The 23,179-nt window shown below is 47.6% G+C and overlaps 1 protein-coding gene across 1 annotated transcript in view; it reads left to right on the plus strand.

The window, feature by feature from the left end:
- Positions 1-23,179, plus strand: part of LOC138259603 (cadherin-related family member 3-like) — a 522,653-nt gene that overhangs the window by 489,957 nt on the left and 9,517 nt on the right. The window contains exon 13 of the mRNA XM_069207439.1: positions 5,743-5,914. Coding sequence (XP_069063540.1) covers positions 5,743-5,914 — 172 coding nt within the window. The remainder of the gene's footprint in view (positions 1-5,742; positions 5,915-23,179) is intronic.

Genomic DNA, 23,179 nt, shown 5'->3' on the forward strand with positions numbered 1-23,179 from the left:
TGTGATGTGTGGGGCGGTGTCAGTGTTGATGTGTGTGGTGATGTGTAGTGGTGTGTGGTGTTTTGTGGGTGGATGTTGTGTGGGTGATGGTGTTGTGTGCCTCTGTGTGGTGGGATTGTCTATTCTCTGCTGTCTCTCTGGCCTTTGTGACAAAGTTTTGGTCGTAGGTGTTTGTGGGTGATGTGGGTGTGTGTTTTATATTGTGTTAGGTGTGTGGGAGTGGTGTTTGTATGTGTATCAGGTGTGTGTATTTTGAATTGTCCAATGTGGTGGTGTTTTGGAGATGTGTGTGTATTTTGAGTGCGGCGGTGTGTACCGCCAATGGAATACCGCGGTAGAAAGACCGCCGCGTGGATTCGTGGGTCGTAATAGCATGGGCGTGTTTCTGTTGGCGTGGAGGTGGAGGTTTTGTTTTGTTTAACACTGACCTTTGGTGTGGCGGACTTGTGTGGGTGTCTGTATTTCGGCAGATTCCGAGATGTGTGTCATAATAGCTGTGGCAGAATTCCGCGGCCGCGGCGTTGTATTGGCGGTCTTCTGCACGGCGGTAAGCGGCTTTTACCGCCAATGTTGTGATGACCCCCGAAGTCTTTTTGGTCCTGAGATTTCAGGGAACAGGAGGCAAGCTCTATCCAAGCCCTTGGAGAGCACTTCTTCACCTCAGCCAGAGAGCAGCAAGGCAGCAGGGCAACAGCAAGGGAGCAGTTCTTCACAGAAAGCAGTCAGGTGAGTCCTTTGGGCAGCGAGGCAATTCTTTTTGGGAGGATGCAGGTTCTGTTTATACGTTTCTTCTCTAGGAAGTGTCTGAGTTGGTAGGGCAGAGACCCTATTTATATACCCAAATGTGCCTTTGAAGTGGGGGAGACTTCAAAGAGTGGCTTAGAAGTGCACCAGGTCCCCTTTCAGTTCAATCCTGTCTACCAAAGTCCCAGTAGGGGGGTGTGGCAGTCCTTTGTGTGAGAGCAGGCCCTCCACACTCCTAGCCTAGGAAGACCAATTCAAAATGCAGATGTATGCAAGTGAGGTTGAGTATCCTGTGTTTGGTGTTTGTCTAAGTGAATGCACAAGGACCTGTCAGCTAAACCCAGCCAGACGTGGATTGTAAGGCACAGAAAGATTTAATTGCAGAGAAATGCTCACTTTCTAAAAGTGGCATTTCTAAAATAGTAATATTGAATCCAACTTCACCAGTCAGCAGGATTTTATATCACCATTCTGGCCATACTAAATATGACCTTCCTACTTCTTCCAGATCAGCAGCTACCACTCGAACAATGTACGAGGGCAGCCCAATGTTAGCATATGAATGGAGCAGGCCTCACAGCAGTGTAAAAACGAATTTGAAGTTTTACACTACGAGGACATGTAAACTACACAGGTACATGTCCTGCCTTTTGCCTACATAGCACCCTGCCCTATGGGTAACCTAGGGCATATTTTAGGGGTGTCTTATATGTTGAAAAAGGTGCGTTTTAGGCTTGGCAAGTACTATTAAATGCCAAGTCGAATTGGCAGTGAAACTGCACACACAGGCCTTTCAATGGCAGGCCTGAGAAAAGGTTAAGGGACTACTTCAATGGGCGGCACAATCAGTGCTGCAGGCCCACTAGTAGCATTTAATGTATAGGCCCTGGGCACACATAATGCACTCTACTAGGGACTTACAAGTAAATTAAATAGTCCAATTGGGTATGATCCAATGTTACTATGTTTAAAGGGAGAGAGCATATGCACTTTAGCACTGGTTAGCAGTGTTAAAGTGCGCAGAGTCTTGAAGCCAGCAAAAACTGTGTCCAAAAAGTGGAGGGAGGCAGGCAAAAAGTTAGGGGTGACCACCCCACGGCTGTCAGGTCTAACACTCCCCTACCACAGCCTTGAAACTTTCCCGAACGGAAGATTTTAGAGAATAAGTCTGAAGGTAAACATTTTGACCTTTTGGGGCCCGCTTGGTGACTACAAACTCTGCTTCACTGCAGTTGGCCTGAAATCATGCCCAGGTCCTGGCCAACTGTGAGCAGTGACTTCTGTTTTGCGCTTCACTATTTCTTAGCGCTGCTTGCCTTAAAACATTAAAAAGCATATTTCTGGGTTTGATTAACCTATTTCAATTAACTTGGCATCTTTCTGCCCATTACATTGGTTACTATTTTTCAAAATTGGTTTGGGAAATTTTATTATGTTGTGTTCTTTATTTTAAAATTGTTAGTACTGCTTGAATTTCATATGGACCTGTCTGGATATTGCCTGCTGTTTGTGTCCTACGTATCAGGAATGAACAGAGATTTTCTCAGAAGTAACTTTTGAAATAAAGAGATTGTGTTTATTAATTTGGTAGGGGTCACCCCCTCCCAAGTTTTTAACCTAATTTCTAACCCTAAGCTTGTGATGAAAAAGGCATTGTGGTTTTTACTAATCACTCTTACATGTTCATTTGTTTTTGTTTGCTGTTAGGATGTTGTTGTATATACACCATTTTACAGACAAAATAGAGGTGTGGGTTCACAGGCCTTCCTAAAGAGGAGCAAAATGACTTATCCTTTGTCAAAAATATACTCTATGCAATATTTTGCTCTTTATTGCTTTTAAGTTCACCACTTTGTGCACAAACTTCATCTTCTCTCTTGACTTCATACACTCTTCTTTGAGGATAGCTTTGGCTATGAAATATATTCAGCAAAGAGTCCCTTTTAAAATAATGTATTATTATTGTTAGTATTATTATTAGTATTATTATTACCAGTACTACTACTGCTGCTGCAACTACTAGTGCTAATACACTGCTACACTACCATTGCTACTACTACTATTACTACTATTACTATTAATACCCTGCATGCAATTATATTAATAACACATTTTTTCCTATATGACCAGCTTTTTAATATTTCATGCTGCAAATTCAAATAAAATATATACTCCTTTATAAGCAAAAATGTGTACTTTACTTTATCGTCATTTGCTTGTGCTTCTCATTAACAATGCTATGATTGTTAAAGAAGAATTCTAGAAAATGCTTTAATAGCTCAAACTTTAAACACAGAAAATAGTATGTTCTCTTATACATAACCTGCCATACCATACCTTCTACACCTAATCTACCATGCCTACCTACTGTATCTATCATACCTAATATAGCATAATTTAGCATGCCTAACTGACCATACCTCCCTATCACACCTAACTACCTGCCAGACATAAGGTATTATGCCTACCATACATACCATCCTACCACATCTAAAACATAAAATCAATTAGCCAGACCTGCTTAACATACCTAACCTACTACAACCTATGCATCATATCTATCTACCATACCTAACTTGTAATAACTACCTACCATACCTACCAAACATCTCTACAATGCCTAACTATCAAATCTACCTACCATACCTACCCTTTTTAACCTACGTCACCTAACTTACCCTGCGTATCAAAACTAGCCTACAATACTTTCCATACCTATGTTACATACTTACCATACCTAACCTATCATACCTAATTTAACATACCTAAAGTATATCTTTGTACCTAGTTACCTACCATATCTAACACTCTGAACCTACTTCATCTCATCTATCTACCATAGCTAGCCTACAAACCTACCATTCTTAACCTAATTTAGCTAACCTATCTCTCGTAGCTAGCCTACCATGCCTACTTACCATATCTAACATGTCTCACTACACCTAATCATATCAAACTATTGTTTCTACATGCTTACCTACTACACCAAATCTACCACACATACCACACCTACTCATCTCAACTATCTGCCTGCGATATATACCAACCATACCTAACCTACTCACCATGCATACCATGCTTAATCTGCCATACCTATCTACCTTCACCTATGCGGTATGTACACTTCCGACCCCATATGGTGGTTTGTGAAAAGCAGCAATTATGTCTATTTGATCACCAGTAAGGGTTTGAGGTATTGCAACCTCTTTCAGGAAGCACTTGTTTGTAACTCAAGGGGACTCTCGTAATTTCCTGCAGTATTCCAGTGTGCGTTGGGGAAGTGTGAAATCCAGCTATTGAACATTATCCAAATGTGAATTTTATTGCTTTTTTTTAAAATAGTGAGACCTTTTGGCTTTGCTTCTGTTGCTGTCATTTACTTTCCAAATCTTCCATCATAGTCAGTCTAGTTGAGTCCCGTTCAAAATGCACCTCTTGTTCAATTTCCTCTGTTTATCTTTAAATTGTCATGTTTTTGCTTGAATTTATTGGAAGTCCTGGAGGCTGCAGAGTTTATTTCTACCTCTTTCATTATCACTATGATGTTATCACACGCTTAACTCAGTGATTAGATTATTTTGACCGGTATCGTACAAGAATATTGTGACCAAAATATTGCCTGAAAGAAATATCCTGTCTTAAATATCAATTGCAAAACTATCCTCCTATTGGAATTAACAATAGAAAATCAACAGCTAGCTTGGCAATATTTTTGTAAACAATATTTTGGAAACAATATTTCTGTAAGACATTATTCTAACATGCAACCTAAGAGATCATCTCCTAGGACCATATTGGTGTAACAAGGTAATCTCCCTATCTGCTACTGCACACAGGCGGTATCGCTGAAAACCCATGCTCTGCTCTCCTAGTAAGATGAACTGGTATTACCATATGCACTGTCACTCAATCATTTCATCAGTGCCCTACTTACCTCTAGTTCAATGACCTCACTGTTCAAATGCAGTATTCTATCCCTGTCTCAAGAATCGATTGACCCCCCAACCCTCTAACTAGGATCCTGGATAAAGTAGGTACCAATCTCTGCACATTCCAAGTAACAAGCAATATCCTGCATCTGTGCCAATCATTTCCCTGGTTCAAACTTTACAATGCTACTGCCTTTATTTTGGTTTTCGATGACACCCTGCCCAACATTAATTCAAACAAAAACTATTCATACTCATCCTCCTTGATGTTTTAGCTTCCTTTAAGTAAATATTTAAAAAAGTCTTGGTAGGCTGCAGTCTAGGAAGCTGCTTTGGGAGATGGATGGGTTGCTTCCGTAGAAGGATGGGTTATTGTGACTGAACTTTGCCTAGTTAGCCTCATTCTAGTCATGGCCTTTTATAATGATAAACTCCTTTGAACATTTTTGCCAGGTCTGATTTTAGTTTCCTCTCTGGCTGTCTATATAATGGTCACCATGGCTATTAAGTTCTGTGTTCCTACGTATGATGCTATATGGCGTACCAAAAAAAAAGGTTTATTTTGCTTGAAATTGTTCTTTCCCTTTCATTTTCAAAATGGCCTGCTATTTGCTTTCTCCTATATTTGGTACAAAGTATAAATGCTTATAAGGACAAGGCAACCAGATGTACATCCAGGAGCGGCTCACTGAGAGGAAAAGGGGCATGGCTGCACATGGCAGGGGTGGAATTGGGGGACGACGACAAACAGAAACATTAAATAAAAATAAAAAAAACACTTACCTGATTCCCCGCTGCTGCAGCGCCACTCCTCTGTGTCCACTGCAGGCACAGGCTCCCAGCCATAGTGGAGGAGCCACTGCTGTGTACTTCCTGCCTCACAACAACAAGAGGCCATGCACATTAGAGTTGGACATTTTGAGTTCTTTGACTTATGCTTGTAAGAAGGCCATGTGTATATTATTTTCCTAATGTATATATCTTTGCTTCTATAATTTTATCCCATGCATTGTTCTGCATCACAATGCCTGTGCATAAATGAACAACACATCTGATTATTTCTCATCAGGTAAAAGTTAACATCAAAGAGGAGAATGACGAAGCACCGGTGTGCCTACCATCTTCCTACAGTGCGATCATACTTGACAACGTCACCGCTGGGATGAACATTAACAGCTTCAAGCTACATTGCAAGGACAGAGACTCCAATGACACTGCAATGCGCTTTGAGATTGTGTCAGGTACCTCTCTTTAGGTTTGAGTTATGAAGACACATGTGCATGAGTGTAGGTCTTCTTTGGTCCATTTTTTGTGCTCCTGGCTTACCATGAAATACATTTATCTTAATCATCATTAATTTATTAGGTAAATATGTAAAAATATGCAGGATGCCTTACTGTCTCTTTCAGAGCACCGCAATGTTCATGCGAGTATCTCTGCGGATCTACTAACTACTTTGTGAGATATCTATATATTTATCCTTGTATTTGTAAATCTCAAGACCTAACCAAAAGTCAGTATTGTGCCTTATAGGCTGTGGCTTCTCTTCTGTTGTCCTACCATTGCATTACAAAAACACAGAAAAGCATTCACGTTAAGTGCAGAAACAACCTAGTCCCCATCCCGTATGCCAGGTAATCATAAGAGATCTGCTCTTGAAGAGTGCCAGCAAACTCTCACCAGGTGTCACTCACTGTGAGCAATGAACCCAAGTCTGCTAACATTTGTTTCAGTTCTCATTTTCCCATTCCTACAGGGGGCATTGACCTTAATGACAGGAGCACTTAAGACTAAGGGGCATATTTATACTCTCTCTGTGCCAAATGTGCGTCAAACATTTTGACACACACTCGGCGCAAACCTTGCCCCATATTTAAACTTTGACGTCTGAGCCCGTGGCCGTCAAAATCCCGCCGTGTGCGTCATTTTCTGGATGCGGGAAACCATCTTGCGTTATTCATATGCAAGGTAGGCATTCCCGTCCAAAAAATGACTTAAACGCCCGTGCGTCATATTTATGCTTCCGCACTGCCCGATTTGCATCAAAAATTAACACCTGGGTCAGGGCAGGCGTTTAAATGGGGCAAACACACCTGTATTTAATCAGAACATACAGAAGCAACAGCAGAGCAGCAAAAGGGAGACATGGAGGTGCTTCTCATCCAGCGTGCACGCAGACGCGGAGCACAGCAACAACAGCAGCTACCACAACACCAGCAGGGACCCCAAAGGCAACGCAGAAGGCAGGAGAGGATATTCCGTACCAGGACAACCCTTCATGGCCTCAGGGAACATGACATCATCCAGAGGTACAGGTTGAACTGGCAAGCCATTCAGCAGCTGCTGTGCAAAATTGAGCCACAGTTGACACCCAGCTTGCTGACTCCCCGCACCATCCCAACAGAAACCAAGCTGCTAGCTGTACTACACATGTTGGCAAGTGGCTCCTTTCAAACCACTGGCGCCCTGGTTGCTGGGATATCACAGCCATCATTCTCCGCCTTCTTGCCCAAAGTACTGGATGCCATCATCGGACTCACACCCCGCCACATCTGCTTCCCAACCACACAGCAGAAGCAGCAGGAAACAAGACAGGGGTTTTACCTCATTAATGGATTCCCACACGTCCTTGGTGCCATTGACTGCACACATGTACGCCTTGTGCCACCTGCTGCAACTGAACACATACACCGCAACAGGAAGCACACACACTCCATCAATGTGCAGGCTATTGTGGATCACCAAGGATTGATCACCAATATCGTGGCAAAGTATCCTGGGAGTGTACATGACTCATTCATATTCCGTCACTGTACCATCAATCAACACTTCCAGGATGGACAATATGGCAATGGACTACTTGTTGGTAAGTACAGAAACCTACTTATATACACACTGCACAGCAACCCTCTAGGACAAATAACACATACACCACGACATCGACATGTGGACAGGAACACACTGAAGTTGTGACACCGCTAAGCATGTTTGATAGGTCTGCAGTGAATATGTCACACATCTGAAATCAGTGTACAGTCTAATGTCAAGACGTCAATGATCACAACTTATGGAGAGGTTTGGCTCATTGTCACCTTGCAAAATGTAAGCATCTCGCTGATGTTAAAATTAATCCATTGCATATGTCTAAAAGTATGAGATGTCCAGGGTACATAGATGCTTACATGTTACCACCACTGTCAAATTGAGTCTGTGTATGGAACTATCATGTCACCCCCAGTGAAGACACAGGGAGACCTGTATCACAAGTCACAATGCTAGGGAATGCACACTGTACTACAAATCCCAAAACATACTGCTGACAACCAGTCAGCAGGCAAACACTCGTTCAGCCAAGGAAACAACCCAATGCAGATGATACATCCTAGAAGCCTAGGAATCAACATAATAACACAAAAGAGCCACAAACAACACAACTGCTGCCATGCAAGGTGATATGAATGGGGCAAGATACATCAACATGATCACAATAATTTTCTCTTTCAGCTGATTAGGGGTATGGGATTCAGCCATGGATTGTGACACCATTTGGCAACCCAAGCACTGCAGCAGAGCGTGCCTAAAATGAGGCACATAGGAGGTCACGCACCATAGTCGAGAGGACCTTTGGCATCTTCAAGTCGAGATTCAGGTGCCTTGACATCACTGGTGGCAGCCTCCTATATTCACCAGAAATGATCTGCAGATCATTTTAACATGTGCCATCCTGCACAACATTTGTGTACGAAGGAACATTCCCCTATTAGAACCAGAGCCACAAATGCCTGAAAAGGAGGAAGAGGAGGATGCTGGCCAGCAACATGAGGGGAACAACAAAACACAGCTGCTGGATTGCGTAGGCGCCGATATATTGTGAACAATTTCTTTTGAAACAACTGACCATAGCAACATATGTAAATAAACACCAATAATAATCACCATATCATGGTCTGGCTAATCATTTTTGCTCACCTTTATCTCTAACTATCAGAATAAGAGTGTAGTCTCATGGAGCATTGCTGACATACCGATCAGGACACAGAAAATTCCAAAGCAATTGTGATGCGTATTATACAATAGTCACATACACACACACTGTAAATGACACATATCCTGTACATTTCACCTTTGAAGGGCAAAAGCAGAGGACCACACCTATTTCACATATACATGTTGGCAACATGGTTCATCGCAGCATATGGCACACAACTAAGACACCATCAGTCAATAAGGGAAAAAAATGCCACATACATGAGTCAGTGGATGTGCTATTGCATTGGTAACAGGAATGTATGACCAGACCCTTGACAGCAGTAAGTCGTACAGCACCTATCTTTGCAAGGACTATCTGTGACTAGAGTTCCATATAAGCAGAACATAGACAGCAAAAGTGCCACACCTATGACAAGCATTGCGCACATGACATTCCATTTACATGTCAGCCTATGTTCTAACTCCTGACACACCCATGCTCCTGGTCTCACCCCACCTGTCTTAAGAGGTCCCTGGAATGGTAATATGTGTACCCAGATATTCCCTCCTCTACACACACACAGACTAACAATAGTAAACCAGTGTGCTTCACCCTTTCGTATGGTATGCCATAGTCTTAGTACATCTGACTGTATGGACGTCAGGTCAAATAATGCACTGGCTTGTAGTTTCTAAGCCCTGTTATCAGCTGTAGATTGCTTCCCATGTGAAAGGTATTGTTGGCCATTTGAACTCAAATCTCACCTACAGGACTTGTGAGAAACTGATGCAGCACACACCTATGAGCACCTCCATGCAGACCACCCATTTGAACATGCACTGCAATTGCAGATGCTGGGAACACCAGAAACTGCCATTTTGTCGATTACACTGTTATGCATTGCTAGAAAAATAAGCCGTGTAACACAGCCCTTGGGTTTATGTGTCACTTTCCAAAACACAGGACATACACAGTTTTCCATGTCAACTGTCTTGTTCTTCATCCGACCAGTCTTAGTCAGACCACTGAGTATGTACCTTGTGAAATTGCTGGATCCTGATTGACCCTGCATCCTGTCAGCCTGACTGGCCCCTGTCTGTGCGTTACCCTAAAGGTTCCTTGTGGCTACATATGTAGCATACTTGCTTTCCCAACCCTCACATTCCTTTGGGTGTATTTCGTCAGGTGCTTCCTCAATGCATACTCAAAGACATTGTATAGCATAATCTGCTTTTTTATTGTACCATAATTGGGAACTTGTCTCCAAATACCCAAATCATGGCCTATCCCTTGTCTGGGTCTCATGAATGCATGAGCGACAAAGTGTGACAGTGTACCAGGGCCATATGCAGGGATTGGGTATGGTGCCTCCAGCAGAACCAGCAACCTCTGATAATGTGCATGAAAATTCCACACATGTTAGGATCCTGACAGTTCACACGCTGAATCAGATTGCTCACAACATAATGATGGCCTGTGCGTGCTGAATAGCTGCAAGATTAATCAACACAGAGGCTATGATGTTCCCAGATGCAGTGGGAACTTTACAGGCCAACCTGTGTACAAATGTTGTAATGATACCTGCCGGAACATGACTCCTGCGATATGATCTCACTCAGCACACCAAGGTTGCCCTGTTGACAGTCTCATAACACGTCTGCAGTGACAGGGTGGGACCATCCCCATGTAGGTTCTCATGTCCTCATTGGCTTTACTTCCATTGATTTCCGAAGTATACTCAGTAGATACAGGAATAGCCACCACTGACTCATGATGAGACGTGGATGTAACTGTGACAACATAGACCCCTAAAAATATACAGGATCAACATTGGACCACACACATGAACCAGACACCTCTGTGCAATTGATCACTGGAAATATGTGGCCACATGCTGCCTCGTCTGCTGGTCCACCACTGCCACAGGAGAGTTGTGGCTCAGTCATATGACCACAACTTTGGGGTGATATTACATTTGTGGGTCACCTTTGACTTTCCTTGTCAATAACATGGTACCCACTTAGTCTGTACATGTGCCTGACTCACAGTGGGTTCACCAACAAGTGCCTAGGAAGTAGTATCCACATTTCCAGAACATGTGATGGGCAACTTTTGGACCATTGAAATGAACAAGCGTCTGCCATCTATCCGGTGCATGCTTTGTCATTTGTGGTGTCTACGTTACCCAAAAACATGGAAGTGCACACAACAGATGTTGCTACATGTATGACTAACACATGTCCTCTCTCATTTCCACACTGGCTTGCATCTGAGGGCTGGACACATTGACTTCACATTCATACAGGCATATTTGCAATAATGCATCTTGCGATGCACACACACTGGGTCAACAACTACATTAGTAGCCAATGCACACACATTGAGCCATAGGCATTGAGGTATTGTACTTATGTGCGTCACATTTCTATCCTCACCTGACACCAAACATGCCCGATTTGTGCAATACATATATGTAGGCAACACATATGGCAATCTAGTGCATCAGCCAAGAGTGAAAATCCTGTTAATAAAGTGGCGGATAATGCTCCGCAATAGTATGATGTCTCACATGTGCCCATACACCGTTAAGACCAAAGTGGGTGCAATCAGCCTATCTCAGTTGTGTCACAAATGTTACACAACATTAAAATGGTAAAATGACCCAAAACCAGCTAATGCCCTGAAAGTTTGACGCACAAAAATGACGCACAAGCGTAAAAAAATGACGCTTCTGCCTGAAAAATGACACATAATGCCTTGAAAAGACCATTGACTCTTCCACACTGTACCTCAGAAAATTGGTTAAGTGTTAGACTATTTCCAAATATATGGATGCGGGTCATTTCTACTCCTGTGCGTCGACAAAAATGACGCACAGACTGTATGCGTCAAACAATTTTGACGCATAACGATAAAAACGGCCGCCATTTTAGGCAGGAAGTGATGTAATAGGATATCCTGTTTACAGATTATGTACAGATTATGTACAGTGGGTTGACTTTCACATTGCTGTCTGTGATTGTTCTAGACTGTGTGGCTGTGTTGAGAGTTTTGTCTGGTTAAATTGTGCTTTTGTCTCCTGTGTGGTCCATTTCTTGTCATTTTGTGAATAAAATATTATTGTTGTATACTGTCTGAGTGTTTATTGTGTACAATTGTGTTGTATAGTATTGTCTTTGTTGTTTTTGGGAGTCTGTTGTGGGTAGTGATAGTTTGGGTCTAGTTGGGCTGTTTTAGTTGTTTAGTTTAAGTTTTTCATATTCTACTTTCCCCCTATTCTCCTTTGTTCCCCTTTATCCCCTATTTATCTTTTGCTGCTAAAATGTTGGGTAGGCCTCGTCTTGGCAAGATGGGTGAGGAGTAGCTTGGTGGTTTCATATGGCTGGTTTCATATGGCTGGTGTACCATTTCCTCCCCCTTATGATTGAGGCAGGTGGGCCGGTGATACAGGGGTATCACACTGAGGCACGGAGGCTCCAGTGGGGAAAGGTCTTGCATCACCTGCAACGCATTTATTGGACACCAAGGAATGACCACCAGCTGAAGCACCGCTGGGCTGACCTCATCTCCAGGGAGCAAGATCTGCTGGACCACCTGGGCATTGTGATTGGTGGCCCTGTTGGTGAGTACAAATCATGTTAATGTGCACAATTAAATGCTCTGTAGTGACATCAGATGATTTGTACAATATCTGCTGGCAATGTTGTTGAGTGTGTGGAATGCTTTGGAAACATGCAGGGTCATTTATGTACTATGTTAAGGAACACAATTGCTAGCTGTTAGGAAGCAAGTGCTCTGCAAACTTACTGAATACTTTTGCTTAATGTAAGTTGGTGCCGCCTTTGTGTCAAACAGCAACACAAATCAGGAGCCAATTATGTATAGATAAAGGTCACATTTGCCTGTGAGGTATAGACATTTCCAAATCATTACCAGCATTTGTTGACACAACAGCTAGACTGACTTTTGAAACACTACATGAGGCTGAAAATGAGTGCAGGCTTCATGTCAATTGATGATAGCAATGTGTCCCAAACATATGTTTCATGTGTGTCTGGTGAGTGTGTAAGGAAAGCGATCACGGAAATTTAAAAAATCTTAGGGATTATTGTGGCCCTTCGTCATTTCGGATACATGTCAGATCTGGATTTGTAGACATAGGAAACAAGTTCAAGCTGCCCTCAGCTAACATCTTAGACTGGTATTTGGTGTTTGTTGTTCCACCTTTCGTTTAGGGATGGCTGGCCAAAGGTATGCACATGGGTTCATGTCTCTATGGTTGGTGCAACTCATCATAGCTGGGCCACATCAAATGAAGAAACTGTAACAACATGAGGGCTTACAACTGTCCCTGCCCCTCTGTACATTGTACCTGTGTGTCATAAATTTGTCATGGGCACAATGGCTGGTTGACTGGTAATGCACTCCTCAAGGAAAGTGGCTTTGGATGTCTCTCGTGGATACACATGATGAGACAAATACACTCCATTATTATGTCTGCTCACTAATGAAGGAGCATGTTTGCCACCACATGATAGTTAGGGCCACTGCATGTGTGCAGATATGTGTGTAAAACTCACAGGAGACCCATGGTATGTACATATTAGCCGTGGTATATTGGGTGCAGTATCATCATGTCTGAGTGGCTTTACTTACTTATGTAATCTTACACATAGTATTTGTCTTTGTAATTGTTGGACAGTGCACAGAATTTGAGCACATTTCTCCCTTCCATGCCTTACAGGTGGACCCGCACCCTACACTGTTAGCGAGGTGGCTACATTCGTGGACCCAGACAACTCCAGTAAGTGTTGATATGTCTGTTATGTGTTGTGTTGGCTGGTGATGTGTGATGGACTCCTGTGTGTTTAACATATAGCAAGGTGTGATGCGCTGGCCAATCTTTTGTTTTGTTCCATGAGTGGGATTTCATTTTATCACCATCTTTGAGTTGGCCAATCCTTATCCTATTGTCTTATTTAGGGATTCTAGGTCAGTCCTGTAGGCTCCGCAATGTGAATGGGGATGAGTCATGTGGATAACACTCGTATCAGCAAGAGTCGCACTGGACCTAATCTGTGATTTAGTCAGCCTTTCAGACCCACATTCTCCCAGAATGGGGCTGCTAAATGCTTACCCACAGACTTCTGCTTCCCAATTCACCAATGTACTTATTAAACTGTAGGTTGAACTTCCTAGCAGCATGTAGCACCACATGGCCAGGGGTGTTCTTGCATCTCTGTGTTTGTTGTAAGTAATGGCTTACTGGAAGTATATGATGTGGACAAAGGTCTGCATTTCCAGACATGTGTGGCGCTCGGATTGGTCAAGGGATTGCTGTCACCTATTTGTAGATACTCCTTACCTGTGGTGTGTGTGTTGAGCCAAACACATGTCCAGCTTTCCTAAGCTTCCTGGGTGTCCATGTTGTTTGAAATTGTTAGTTGCTAGTCCACCCCCCACCCTCAAACACAGGCATGGGTTTGTGAATAGTGTACCTAGGACTCATGATACAAGTTTGGTACACTGATATGTAAATCGTGAATCTTTTGTCTGAACCTAGTATACACACTCATTTTTCCCACTTGAGTACTATACTAGCAAGTCCACTGACAACTTGCAGATCATGTGGCCCAAGATTTCCATCCCGTACAATGACATTTGTAGCCCTACCATTGGCGGAGGATGTGCTGCATGATTGTTAGCTGACAACTGGCAGAACTATGATGCCAAAATCATTCCAGTTGTTACCCATCTTGTAGGGTTTGGATGTGCTATGTATGATAGAACCTTTGTAGGCTGGCCTGCCATGTACTTCCTCAGGGACAATCAATGATCTGTATGATGATATGAGCTGTTACAAGTACAGTTGATGTATTGTCTGATTTAATTCTTGTGGCATTTCACACAATGCAGTTCCTAATATGACACCCATCCATGTCCGGGAGTTTCAAAGGCGGGCAAGGAGGTATCAGCACATACTTCAGGTAGAGTCTGGGTACTGAAGAATGGCCCGCAGATACCGGCATGAACGGGCCTTCGGAGCCTGGAGGGCATTCCCAAAAGGCGGCCTTTCTTTGCACACCACAGCCACCACCAGCACCACCACCACTACCACCCAGGTGGCACCACCAGCAGCTGGGACTGTTGCGGCAACCACCTCAGCAAGTGCTCCAGGCCCTAGCACAGCACCACCTGCAGGGCAGCCCGCAGCCCTGGACACTACACAGCCCACACTTCCTCAGCTGGCACCCAGACCACCCCAGCTGCAGCTATTGACCCTGCTGCTTTTGTACAGCTGCAGCATAAATTGGACCGTGTCCTGCGAAAAATGAGTCGACTGCGGCAGGAGGTGCGACATGTAAACCGGCAGGTGCGGTCAATCAAGAGAACCCTCCGGAGGGCCAACCTGTAGCAGTGTTGACTGACATGATTCCCTCCCCGCCCTCCTGATTCTTATACTTTGTGGATTTAGGGGGCGTAGTGTTAGGTTAGTATAGGATGTTAGTTTAGTTAGTGTTAGTGGGTGGAGGGTGGCGGTCCTGATTATTTCAACTGTTTCTATTTGAGTGTGTGGTGGGCAATGTTGGGGTTCTTGTGTGCTTAAAAAAACAATAAAAAAATATAAAAAAAAGAAAAAAAAGAAAAAATACAAACAAATATATATTTGTTTAGTATAGGATAGTATGGTGGTCATTACAACCCTGGCGGACGGTGTTAAAGCGGCGGCAAGACAGCCAACAGGCCAGCGGTAAAAAAATTGGAATTGCGATTGTGGCGGAAACTGCCAACAAAGACAGCCACTTTAGCGCTCCGACCGCCACGGCGGTACAGACAAACAGCTTGGCGGTCACCGTCAACAGACAGGCGGAAGACAAAGTACCGCCCACAGTATCACAACCTACCAATCCTCCACCTTTTCCGGGGCGGATTCACTGCGGATAAAAACACGGCGGAAACAGGACTTCGAAGGGAAAACGCTCACCTCTACACACCCCACGAGGAATCCGGACGCCATGGAACCAGAGCTGCACATCCTGCCAGCCCTCATCTTCTTGCTCCTCTACCAGGAGCATGAACGTCGGCGGCGAAGACAACAGTGAGTACTGCACCTACGACACAGGGGAGGGGGGAGGGAAAAAACAGGGACACACACACGCAACACCCCCACCCCCACCCTCACCCACTACAACACACACACTAATACATATTTACACATTATAGTTACACCCCCCAACCCCCCTGGAAGAATGCAAAGACAAAAGGAAATGAGTGTAACCATTGTAATATATTAAAATCAAGTACACAAATATATATATATACACCATAAACAAAAGATACACCAAGCTTAGTAGTCCAGGTAGTGCTCTAATGAAGTCCGTGGAACACTGGGCCCACACGGTATGGGCGAGGCCCACACAAGATCCCTGACCATGACGGAGTGAACACTGCAGGGGCATCAGAGAGCAAGAAAGCAGGCACCTCAGGGGGAGGGAAAGGGGGGGCACCTCAGCCGGTTGAGTCGCAACGCCAAGTCCACGAGGGGGCCACATGCCCACTGTTCCATCCTGGGGAGTGCAAAGCCACAGTCTCTCAAGTCTCTACAGTGGGTGGGTTGCCCACTGTTCCATCCTGGGGAGGGCAAAGCCACAGTCTCTCAAGTCTCTCCAGTTGGTGGGTTGCCCACTGTTCCATCCTGGGGAGTGCAAAGCCACAGTCTCTCAAGTCTCTACAGTGGGTGGGTTGCCCACTGTTCCATCCTGGGGAGTGCAAAGCCACAGTCTGTCAAGTCTCTACAGTGGGTGTGTTGCCCACTGTTCCATCCTGGGGAGTGCAAAGCCACAGTCTCTCAAGTGGATGTCTTTCTCCACTGGTTCTGGAGGGGGCCTTGTGCCCAGAGTGCTTCATCCTGCAAGGACAGAGGTAGTGGATGTATCTCTCCACTGGTTCTGGAGGGGGCATGGTGCCCAGAGTGCTTCATCCTGCTAAGGACAGAGGTAGTGGATGTATCTCTCCACTGGTTCTGGAGGGGGCCTTGTGCCCAGAGTGCTTCATCTTGTCAAGGACTGAGGTAGTGGATGCCTTTCTCCACTGGTTCTGGAGGGGGCCCTGTGCCCAGAGTGCTTCATCCTGCTCGTGACGGACTCAGTAGCGTCAGTGCCCTTGGTGCTCATGGGCCAGTGGTGCTTGTGGCGGCGGTGCCCTGTTCAGCCTTGCTTGGAGCGGCGTGCCCTGTTCAGCGGTGCTTGAGGCGGCGGTGCCCTGTTCAGCGGTGCTTGAGGCGGCGGTGCCCTGTTCTGCGGTGCTTGGAGCGGCGGTGCCCTGTTCAGCAGTGCTTGAGCCGGCGGGCTCCTTTGCAGTGACTCAGCTGCTGGCGGTCCTCTCTGTCCCAGTGGGGCTTGTGCTGGCGGTCCTCTCTGTCCCAGCGGGGCTTTTGCTGGCGGTCCTCTCTGTCCCAGCGGGGCTTGTGCTGGTGGTCATATCTGTCACAGCGGGGATGATGGCGGTGGCCTCATGGGCAGCGGGGATGATGGCGGTGGCCTCCTGGGCAGTGGGGATGATGGCGGTGGCCTCCTGGGCAGCGGGGATGATGGCGGTGGCCTCCTGGGCAGCGGGGATGATGGCCTCCTGGGCAGCGGGGATGATGGAGGTCTCCTCTGCTGTGCTGCTCTTCCCAGACTTTCCTGGTTTCTTGTGGCCCTTCCCCACCTTGGAAGGTGTTGCAGTTGACTCCACACTCCCACCGGGACCCCTGGGAGCGGCTTTGGTGGCTGGAGTCTTCCCCCTCTCCCGCCGGGCACTGGCCAACTTCTGATGCTTGACAGGTGGGGGACTGTCGGTGCTGTGGCTCCGTGCCACACTGGCTGCCCTGGTGGCCGGTGCACTTCAGATTCCAGTGACTACAGGCACCACTGGTCCCGGAGATGTTGTGGCTGAGGTGCTAGGTTGGGACCTGGAGAGTCGGGCCCTAGGAGATGGACGGGGTGGGGGAGGTGTGGGAAAGAGGTCAAGGTTGGACAGGAAAAGCTTTTTGGAAACACTGGGACGGGTAGCTGGAGGGGGTTTGGGAGTGGAGGAAGAGGTTGTGGTTGTAGGAGGTGTTCATTTGGTGACTTTGGGTGAAGGTGCATGCGCTGGAGGCTGTCATGAGGTGGATGGCTGTTGGGTGGGTGTGTGCCTCCGTTTGTGTATCTTGGGAGGTGGCGTCACAGACACACTGGGAGAGGACACAGGGGATGTGTGAATGGTAGTGGGGGTGGTGACTGCACGTGAGCGGGGTGTGGTGGTGGGTGTGCTGGTGATGGCAGTAGTGGCTGTAGATGTAGTGCATGCAGGTGTGAGTGTAGACGAGACTGGGAGGGAGGAGGGAGATGAGGAGGAGGGGGACACAGTGGAGGCAGTGGATGTTGGTGTGTCTGCATGTGTGTGATGCTTGCGTGAGTGCCTGTGTGATGTGTGGTGCTTATGTTTGCCAGAGCTTCCCTTGTGTGTTGAGGTGTGTGCATGCTGGTCTGAAGGTGTGTTTGGGATAGGCTTGGGTACAGGGGATTGGGTCTGGGTGGAGGAAGTTGGAGGGGGGAGGCTAGAGACAGGGACAATGGCTGCCATCAGTGCTGAGGCCAGAGTCTGAAAAGCTCGCTGAAGGGCCGCCTGACCAGAATGAATGCCCTCCAGGAATGCATTGGTTTGTTGCAACTGCCTTTCGACGCCCTGGATGGCATTCAAAATGGTAGACTGCCCAACAGTGAGGGACATGAGGAGGCCAATGGCCTCCTCACTGAGGGCAGCAGGGGTGACAGGGGCAGGGGCTGAGGTGCCTGGGGCGAAGGTGATGCCCACCCTCCTGGGCGAGCGGGTACGGGGCAAAGGCTGAGGGGCTGCTGTGAGGGCGGTGCTGGTAGGGGGGTTGGCAGCTGTACCTGTAGATGCGGGGGCACAGATGTTGCCGCCACCACAAGTGAGCTCCCACCAGAGGACGAGTCTGAGTCGTTGGTGTCAGTGTAGTCTTGCCCTTGGACATGTGGGATGCAGCTCCCTTGTGCTCCGGTGCCACTGCTCCTCCGCCTGATGATGCTAATGCACACAAGAACAGGGAGACCACAAAAAGGGGGGGAAGACAGAAGAAAGACATGTTGAGTGCATGCATTACCGCTACTGTTGGCGGACACGACAGACACTGAAGCCCCCTGCACTATGCCGCACTCTTGGGCTACACTGTTCAGTTCCTGGGAAATGGCCTACTAGGCTATGTACGACATCTGCACACATGGATGACACAGGGGCATGGCTAGGTGTACTTGGCACTCTACAGAGGGACCTTGCCTACTAAACTCGCCCTGGCCTAGGGAAACCCACAGCCCACCTCCCCCACCCAGACCCCTCCACTGCGCGCAAAATCAGCAGGATTAGAGTGTACTCACCCCCTTGTGGCTGCTGTGATGCCCTCAAGCGCCCTTCCAACTCCGGGTACACCACCGCCAGGATCCTGAACATCAGGGGGGTCATTGTGCAACGGGCCCCCCTCCCACATTGGGGGGCCATCTCCAGCTGAGCCTCCGCCGTCTTCTTTCTCCAGCGGCGAATGTCCTCCCATCTTTTCCGGCAGTGGGTGCTCCGTCTGTGGTAGACCCCCAGGGTCCGGACTTCCTTGGCGATGGCATGCCAAATATCCTTCTTCTGGTGGGCGCTGACCTACAGGAATTGTACAGGTGAAAAAGAGAAGACATGTTGAGTGCATGCAATACGGCTACCGTTGGCGGACATGACAGATACAGAAGCCCCCTGCACTATGCCGCGCACTTGGGGTCCACTATTCAATCCCTGGGACATGGCTTACAAGGCTATGGCTGATTTCTGCCCACATGGATGTCACAGGAGCCTGACTAGGTGTAGTCGGCATTGTACCCAGGTAGGGTGGGGTGCCACAGGGACTGCCTGAAAAGGGGGACTTAACTAGCAAACTCGCCCTGGCCTAGGGGAACCCACAGCCCACCTCCCCCACCCAGACACCTCCAATGCGCGTTGAATCAGCAGGATGAGAGTGTACTCACCCCCTTGTGGCTGCTGTGATGCCCTCATGCGCCCATCCAACTCCGGGTACGCCACCACCAGGATCCTGAACATCAGGGGGGTCATGTTGCGACGGGCACCCCTCCCACGTTGGGAGGCCATCCCCAGCTGGGCCTCCGCTGTCTTCTTGCTCCAGCGGCGAATGTCCTCCCATGTTTTCCGGCAGTGGGTGCTCCGTCTGTGGTTGACCCCCAGGGTCCGGACGTCCTTGGCGATGGCACGCCAAATATCTTTTTTCTGGTGGGCGCTGACCTACATGAATTGTACAGGGGGAAGAGAAACTTATTACCTACTGCACCGTCACAGTCATTGGCCCCCATCCCTACCCTTGCCATGTGGCACATGCACTCACCGTCGTTTCATGCACGCCGCACTCTTCCCCCTTCTTACAACCACCCCACTCCACACAGGCATAGCCCATACAGCATGCTCCCAGTGTACTTACCTGTTTGTCTGGAGGACCGTATAGTAGCGTGTACTGGGGGAGGACCCCATCCACGAGTTTCCCCAACTCCTCCGAATCGAAGGCAGGGCCCTTTCCCCAGACACTCGAGCCATTGTCTCTTCCAGACCGAGGTCACAGCAGCACTTGCAGTGTAGGTCCTCTCTTGTCGAAGATCAGGTATCGAGTGATTGAACAGATAGAAAATGGCGGTCACGTCCGCAGTGGTGCGTACCGTCACCGGCGGCGTACATCGTCATTGGCTCCTGGGACCCATAGGGTCCAATGTTAACCAATGCAGCATTGCGCTGCGGTCTTCGAACGCCTACTGCGACAGTGTACAACACCAGTGCAGTTACCTCACATCCCATTGTCCCACTTTAGAGGTCAGGCAGCCGCCATTTCAGGGGCCCACATGGCTTCATTTTTAACTGTGTCACACATACCTAGAGCTAGACTCAACACACATACAGGCCACTTTTCGGATTATGATTCGTGTTCTGTGTAAGCTGTGGGTACGTACCTCTGAGTTGGTTGACTCTGTGCTCGCTGTTGTCCTTCATAGGCACCGTCAGCTGGGACATGTGAGGAGATGGCGGCATCCTCCGGTGTACAGACCGCTGGTGGACCTGTCGACAATGGAGGAAAGACATGTGATCATCACATACAGGCTTGACCGTGACACAATTCAGGAACTGTGTACCCAGCTGGAGCCGGACCTGAGGTCAGCTATCCGCCATCCCACACGAATCCCCCCTCAAGTGCAGGTGCTGTCAGTACTCCATTTCCTAGCAAGTGGGTCATTTCAAACAACAGTGGCCATGGCATCAGGGATGTCCCAGCCTATGTTTTCCAACGTGTTGTCCAGAGTGTTGTCTGCCCTGCTGAAACACATTCGGAGCTACATCGTTTTCCTTCAGGTGGAGGATTTGCCTGGTGATTTCTATGCCCTGGACATATCCCCAACATCATAGGTGCCATTGATGGGACACATGTGGCTTTGGTCCTCCCCGCAGGAGTGAACAGGTGTACAGAAACCGGAAGAGTTATCATTCGATGAATGTGCAGATGGTATGTTTGGCAGACCAGTACCTCTCCCATATTAATGCCAAGTTCCCTGGCTCAGTGCATGACGCCTACATCCTGTGGAATAGCAGCATCCCTTATGTGATGGGTCAACTCCAGAGGCACCGTGTGTGGCTATTAGGTGAGCACCTGGAAGCAAGACAGTGGTAATGGTTGTCTGGGTCTGGGGTTTTCCCTACAGGTTAGTGTGTGTCTAACAGTTGTCCCTCATCATTTGCAGGTGACTCTGGTTACCCCAACCTGTCATGGCTACTGACCCCAGTGAGGAATCCCAGGACAAGGGCAGAGGAACGCTACAATGAAGCCCATGGGCGAACACTGCGGATAATCGAGCGGACCTTCGGCCTCCTGAAGGCCAGGTTCAGGTGCCTCCATATGACAGGTGGATCCCTATTCTACTCACCAAAGAAGGTGTGCCAGATCATCGTGGCCTGCTGTATGCTTCACAACTTAGCTTTGCGACGACAGGTGCCTTTTCTGCAGGAGGATGGCCAGATGGCGGTGTTGTTGCAGCTGTGGAGGCTGTGTACAGTGAAGACGAGGAAGCAGAAGAAGAGGACATCGACAACAGGGACTCGGTGATCCTGCAATATTTCAAGTGAAACACAGGTAAGAATACAAACCTTCCTACTACATGTACTTTAACACTACTACCTCTCTACTGTCTGTCGTTTTCACCCCGTGTATGGTCACTGAGTTGTCACTTTCCCTTACGATTTCATAGATGTGGGACCCACTGTGTGACATCTGCTTTGATTCTTCATGGACTAGAGCTGTGTGACATAGGTATGTTGACATTAAAATTGAAAGAGATTTTTGCTACAGTAATTGCTAATACACTATTTCGAAATCACAGACTGACTCCAGATTGTTTTGTGCTTCAAGGGTGTTTATTTAAGTGCTTAACATTGGAGGGGGTTGCAAAATGGTGAGGCGTGATATTGGCGCAGGCGCTGGGTCTCCTGAAACTTGACCAGTACCGTTGCCATCGTCTCCTGGGAGTGGTGGTAGGCTCCCATGATGTTGGAGAGGGCCTCGTGGAGAGTGGGTTCCCTTGGCCTGTCCTCCCCCTGTTGCACAGCAGCCCTCCCAGTTCCCCTGTGTTCCTGGGCCTCCGTCCCCTGGACTGTGTGCCCACTGTCACTGCCCCCAGGTCCCTGTTGTTGTTGGGGTGGCGGGTTAGCCTGGGTTCCCTGTAGTGGTGGACACACTGCTGCTTCATGTGTCCTGGGGATAGAGGTATGGGCCCGCTGGGTGGGTGCTGTGCTGGTGTTTCCAGAGGGGGGAAGGTCTGTAGTGGCCTGTGACTGTGTGATGGGAACCGACTGTCCCGAGGTCCCCGATGGGCCGGGCTGGTCATCTAGATCCAGTTGGACAGAGCTGCTGTCATCACTGTGGGCCTCTTCTGTTGGTGGTGTGGACATGTGTGGACCCTCCTGTCCGGTGACGTTGGGTAGGGGTCCTGCTGGGTTATAAAAGGATGTTTATTACATCTGTGTGTGCCATGGTGTGCAATGGGTGGGTGACCGTGTACCCCAGTGCTTGCATTCCTGTGTGGGACCTTTTGTGATGATAGTTTAGGGGGGTGTATGGGTTTGTGCAGTGGGCATGCTTTGGTGATGGGTGTCCATGCTTTGGTGTTGCATGCAGGGCTTGGTGTTGGGAGGTGTGGTTTGTGATGTTGGGACATTTGTGAGGAGTTGGAGTAATGGGGTGAGGGTGAGGGTGGGGGTATGTGATGGCATGCAGGTAGGGTGGGGAATGTAATAGTTAAGATTTGACTTAACAGAGTCCATTCCACCATCTACTCCTGCGAGGCCCTCAGGACGCAGAATCACCAAGACCTGATCCTCCCATGTTGTTAGTTGTGGGGGAGGAGGTGGAGGTCCGCCGCCAGTCTGTTAAACCGCAAGGTGGTGTTTTGAGACCACGGAACGC

The sequence above is a fragment of the Pleurodeles waltl genome, chromosome 9, assembly GCF_031143425.1.
Source record: "Pleurodeles waltl isolate 20211129_DDA chromosome 9, aPleWal1.hap1.20221129, whole genome shotgun sequence".
Lineage (NCBI taxonomy): Eukaryota > Metazoa > Chordata > Amphibia > Caudata > Salamandridae > Pleurodeles > Pleurodeles waltl.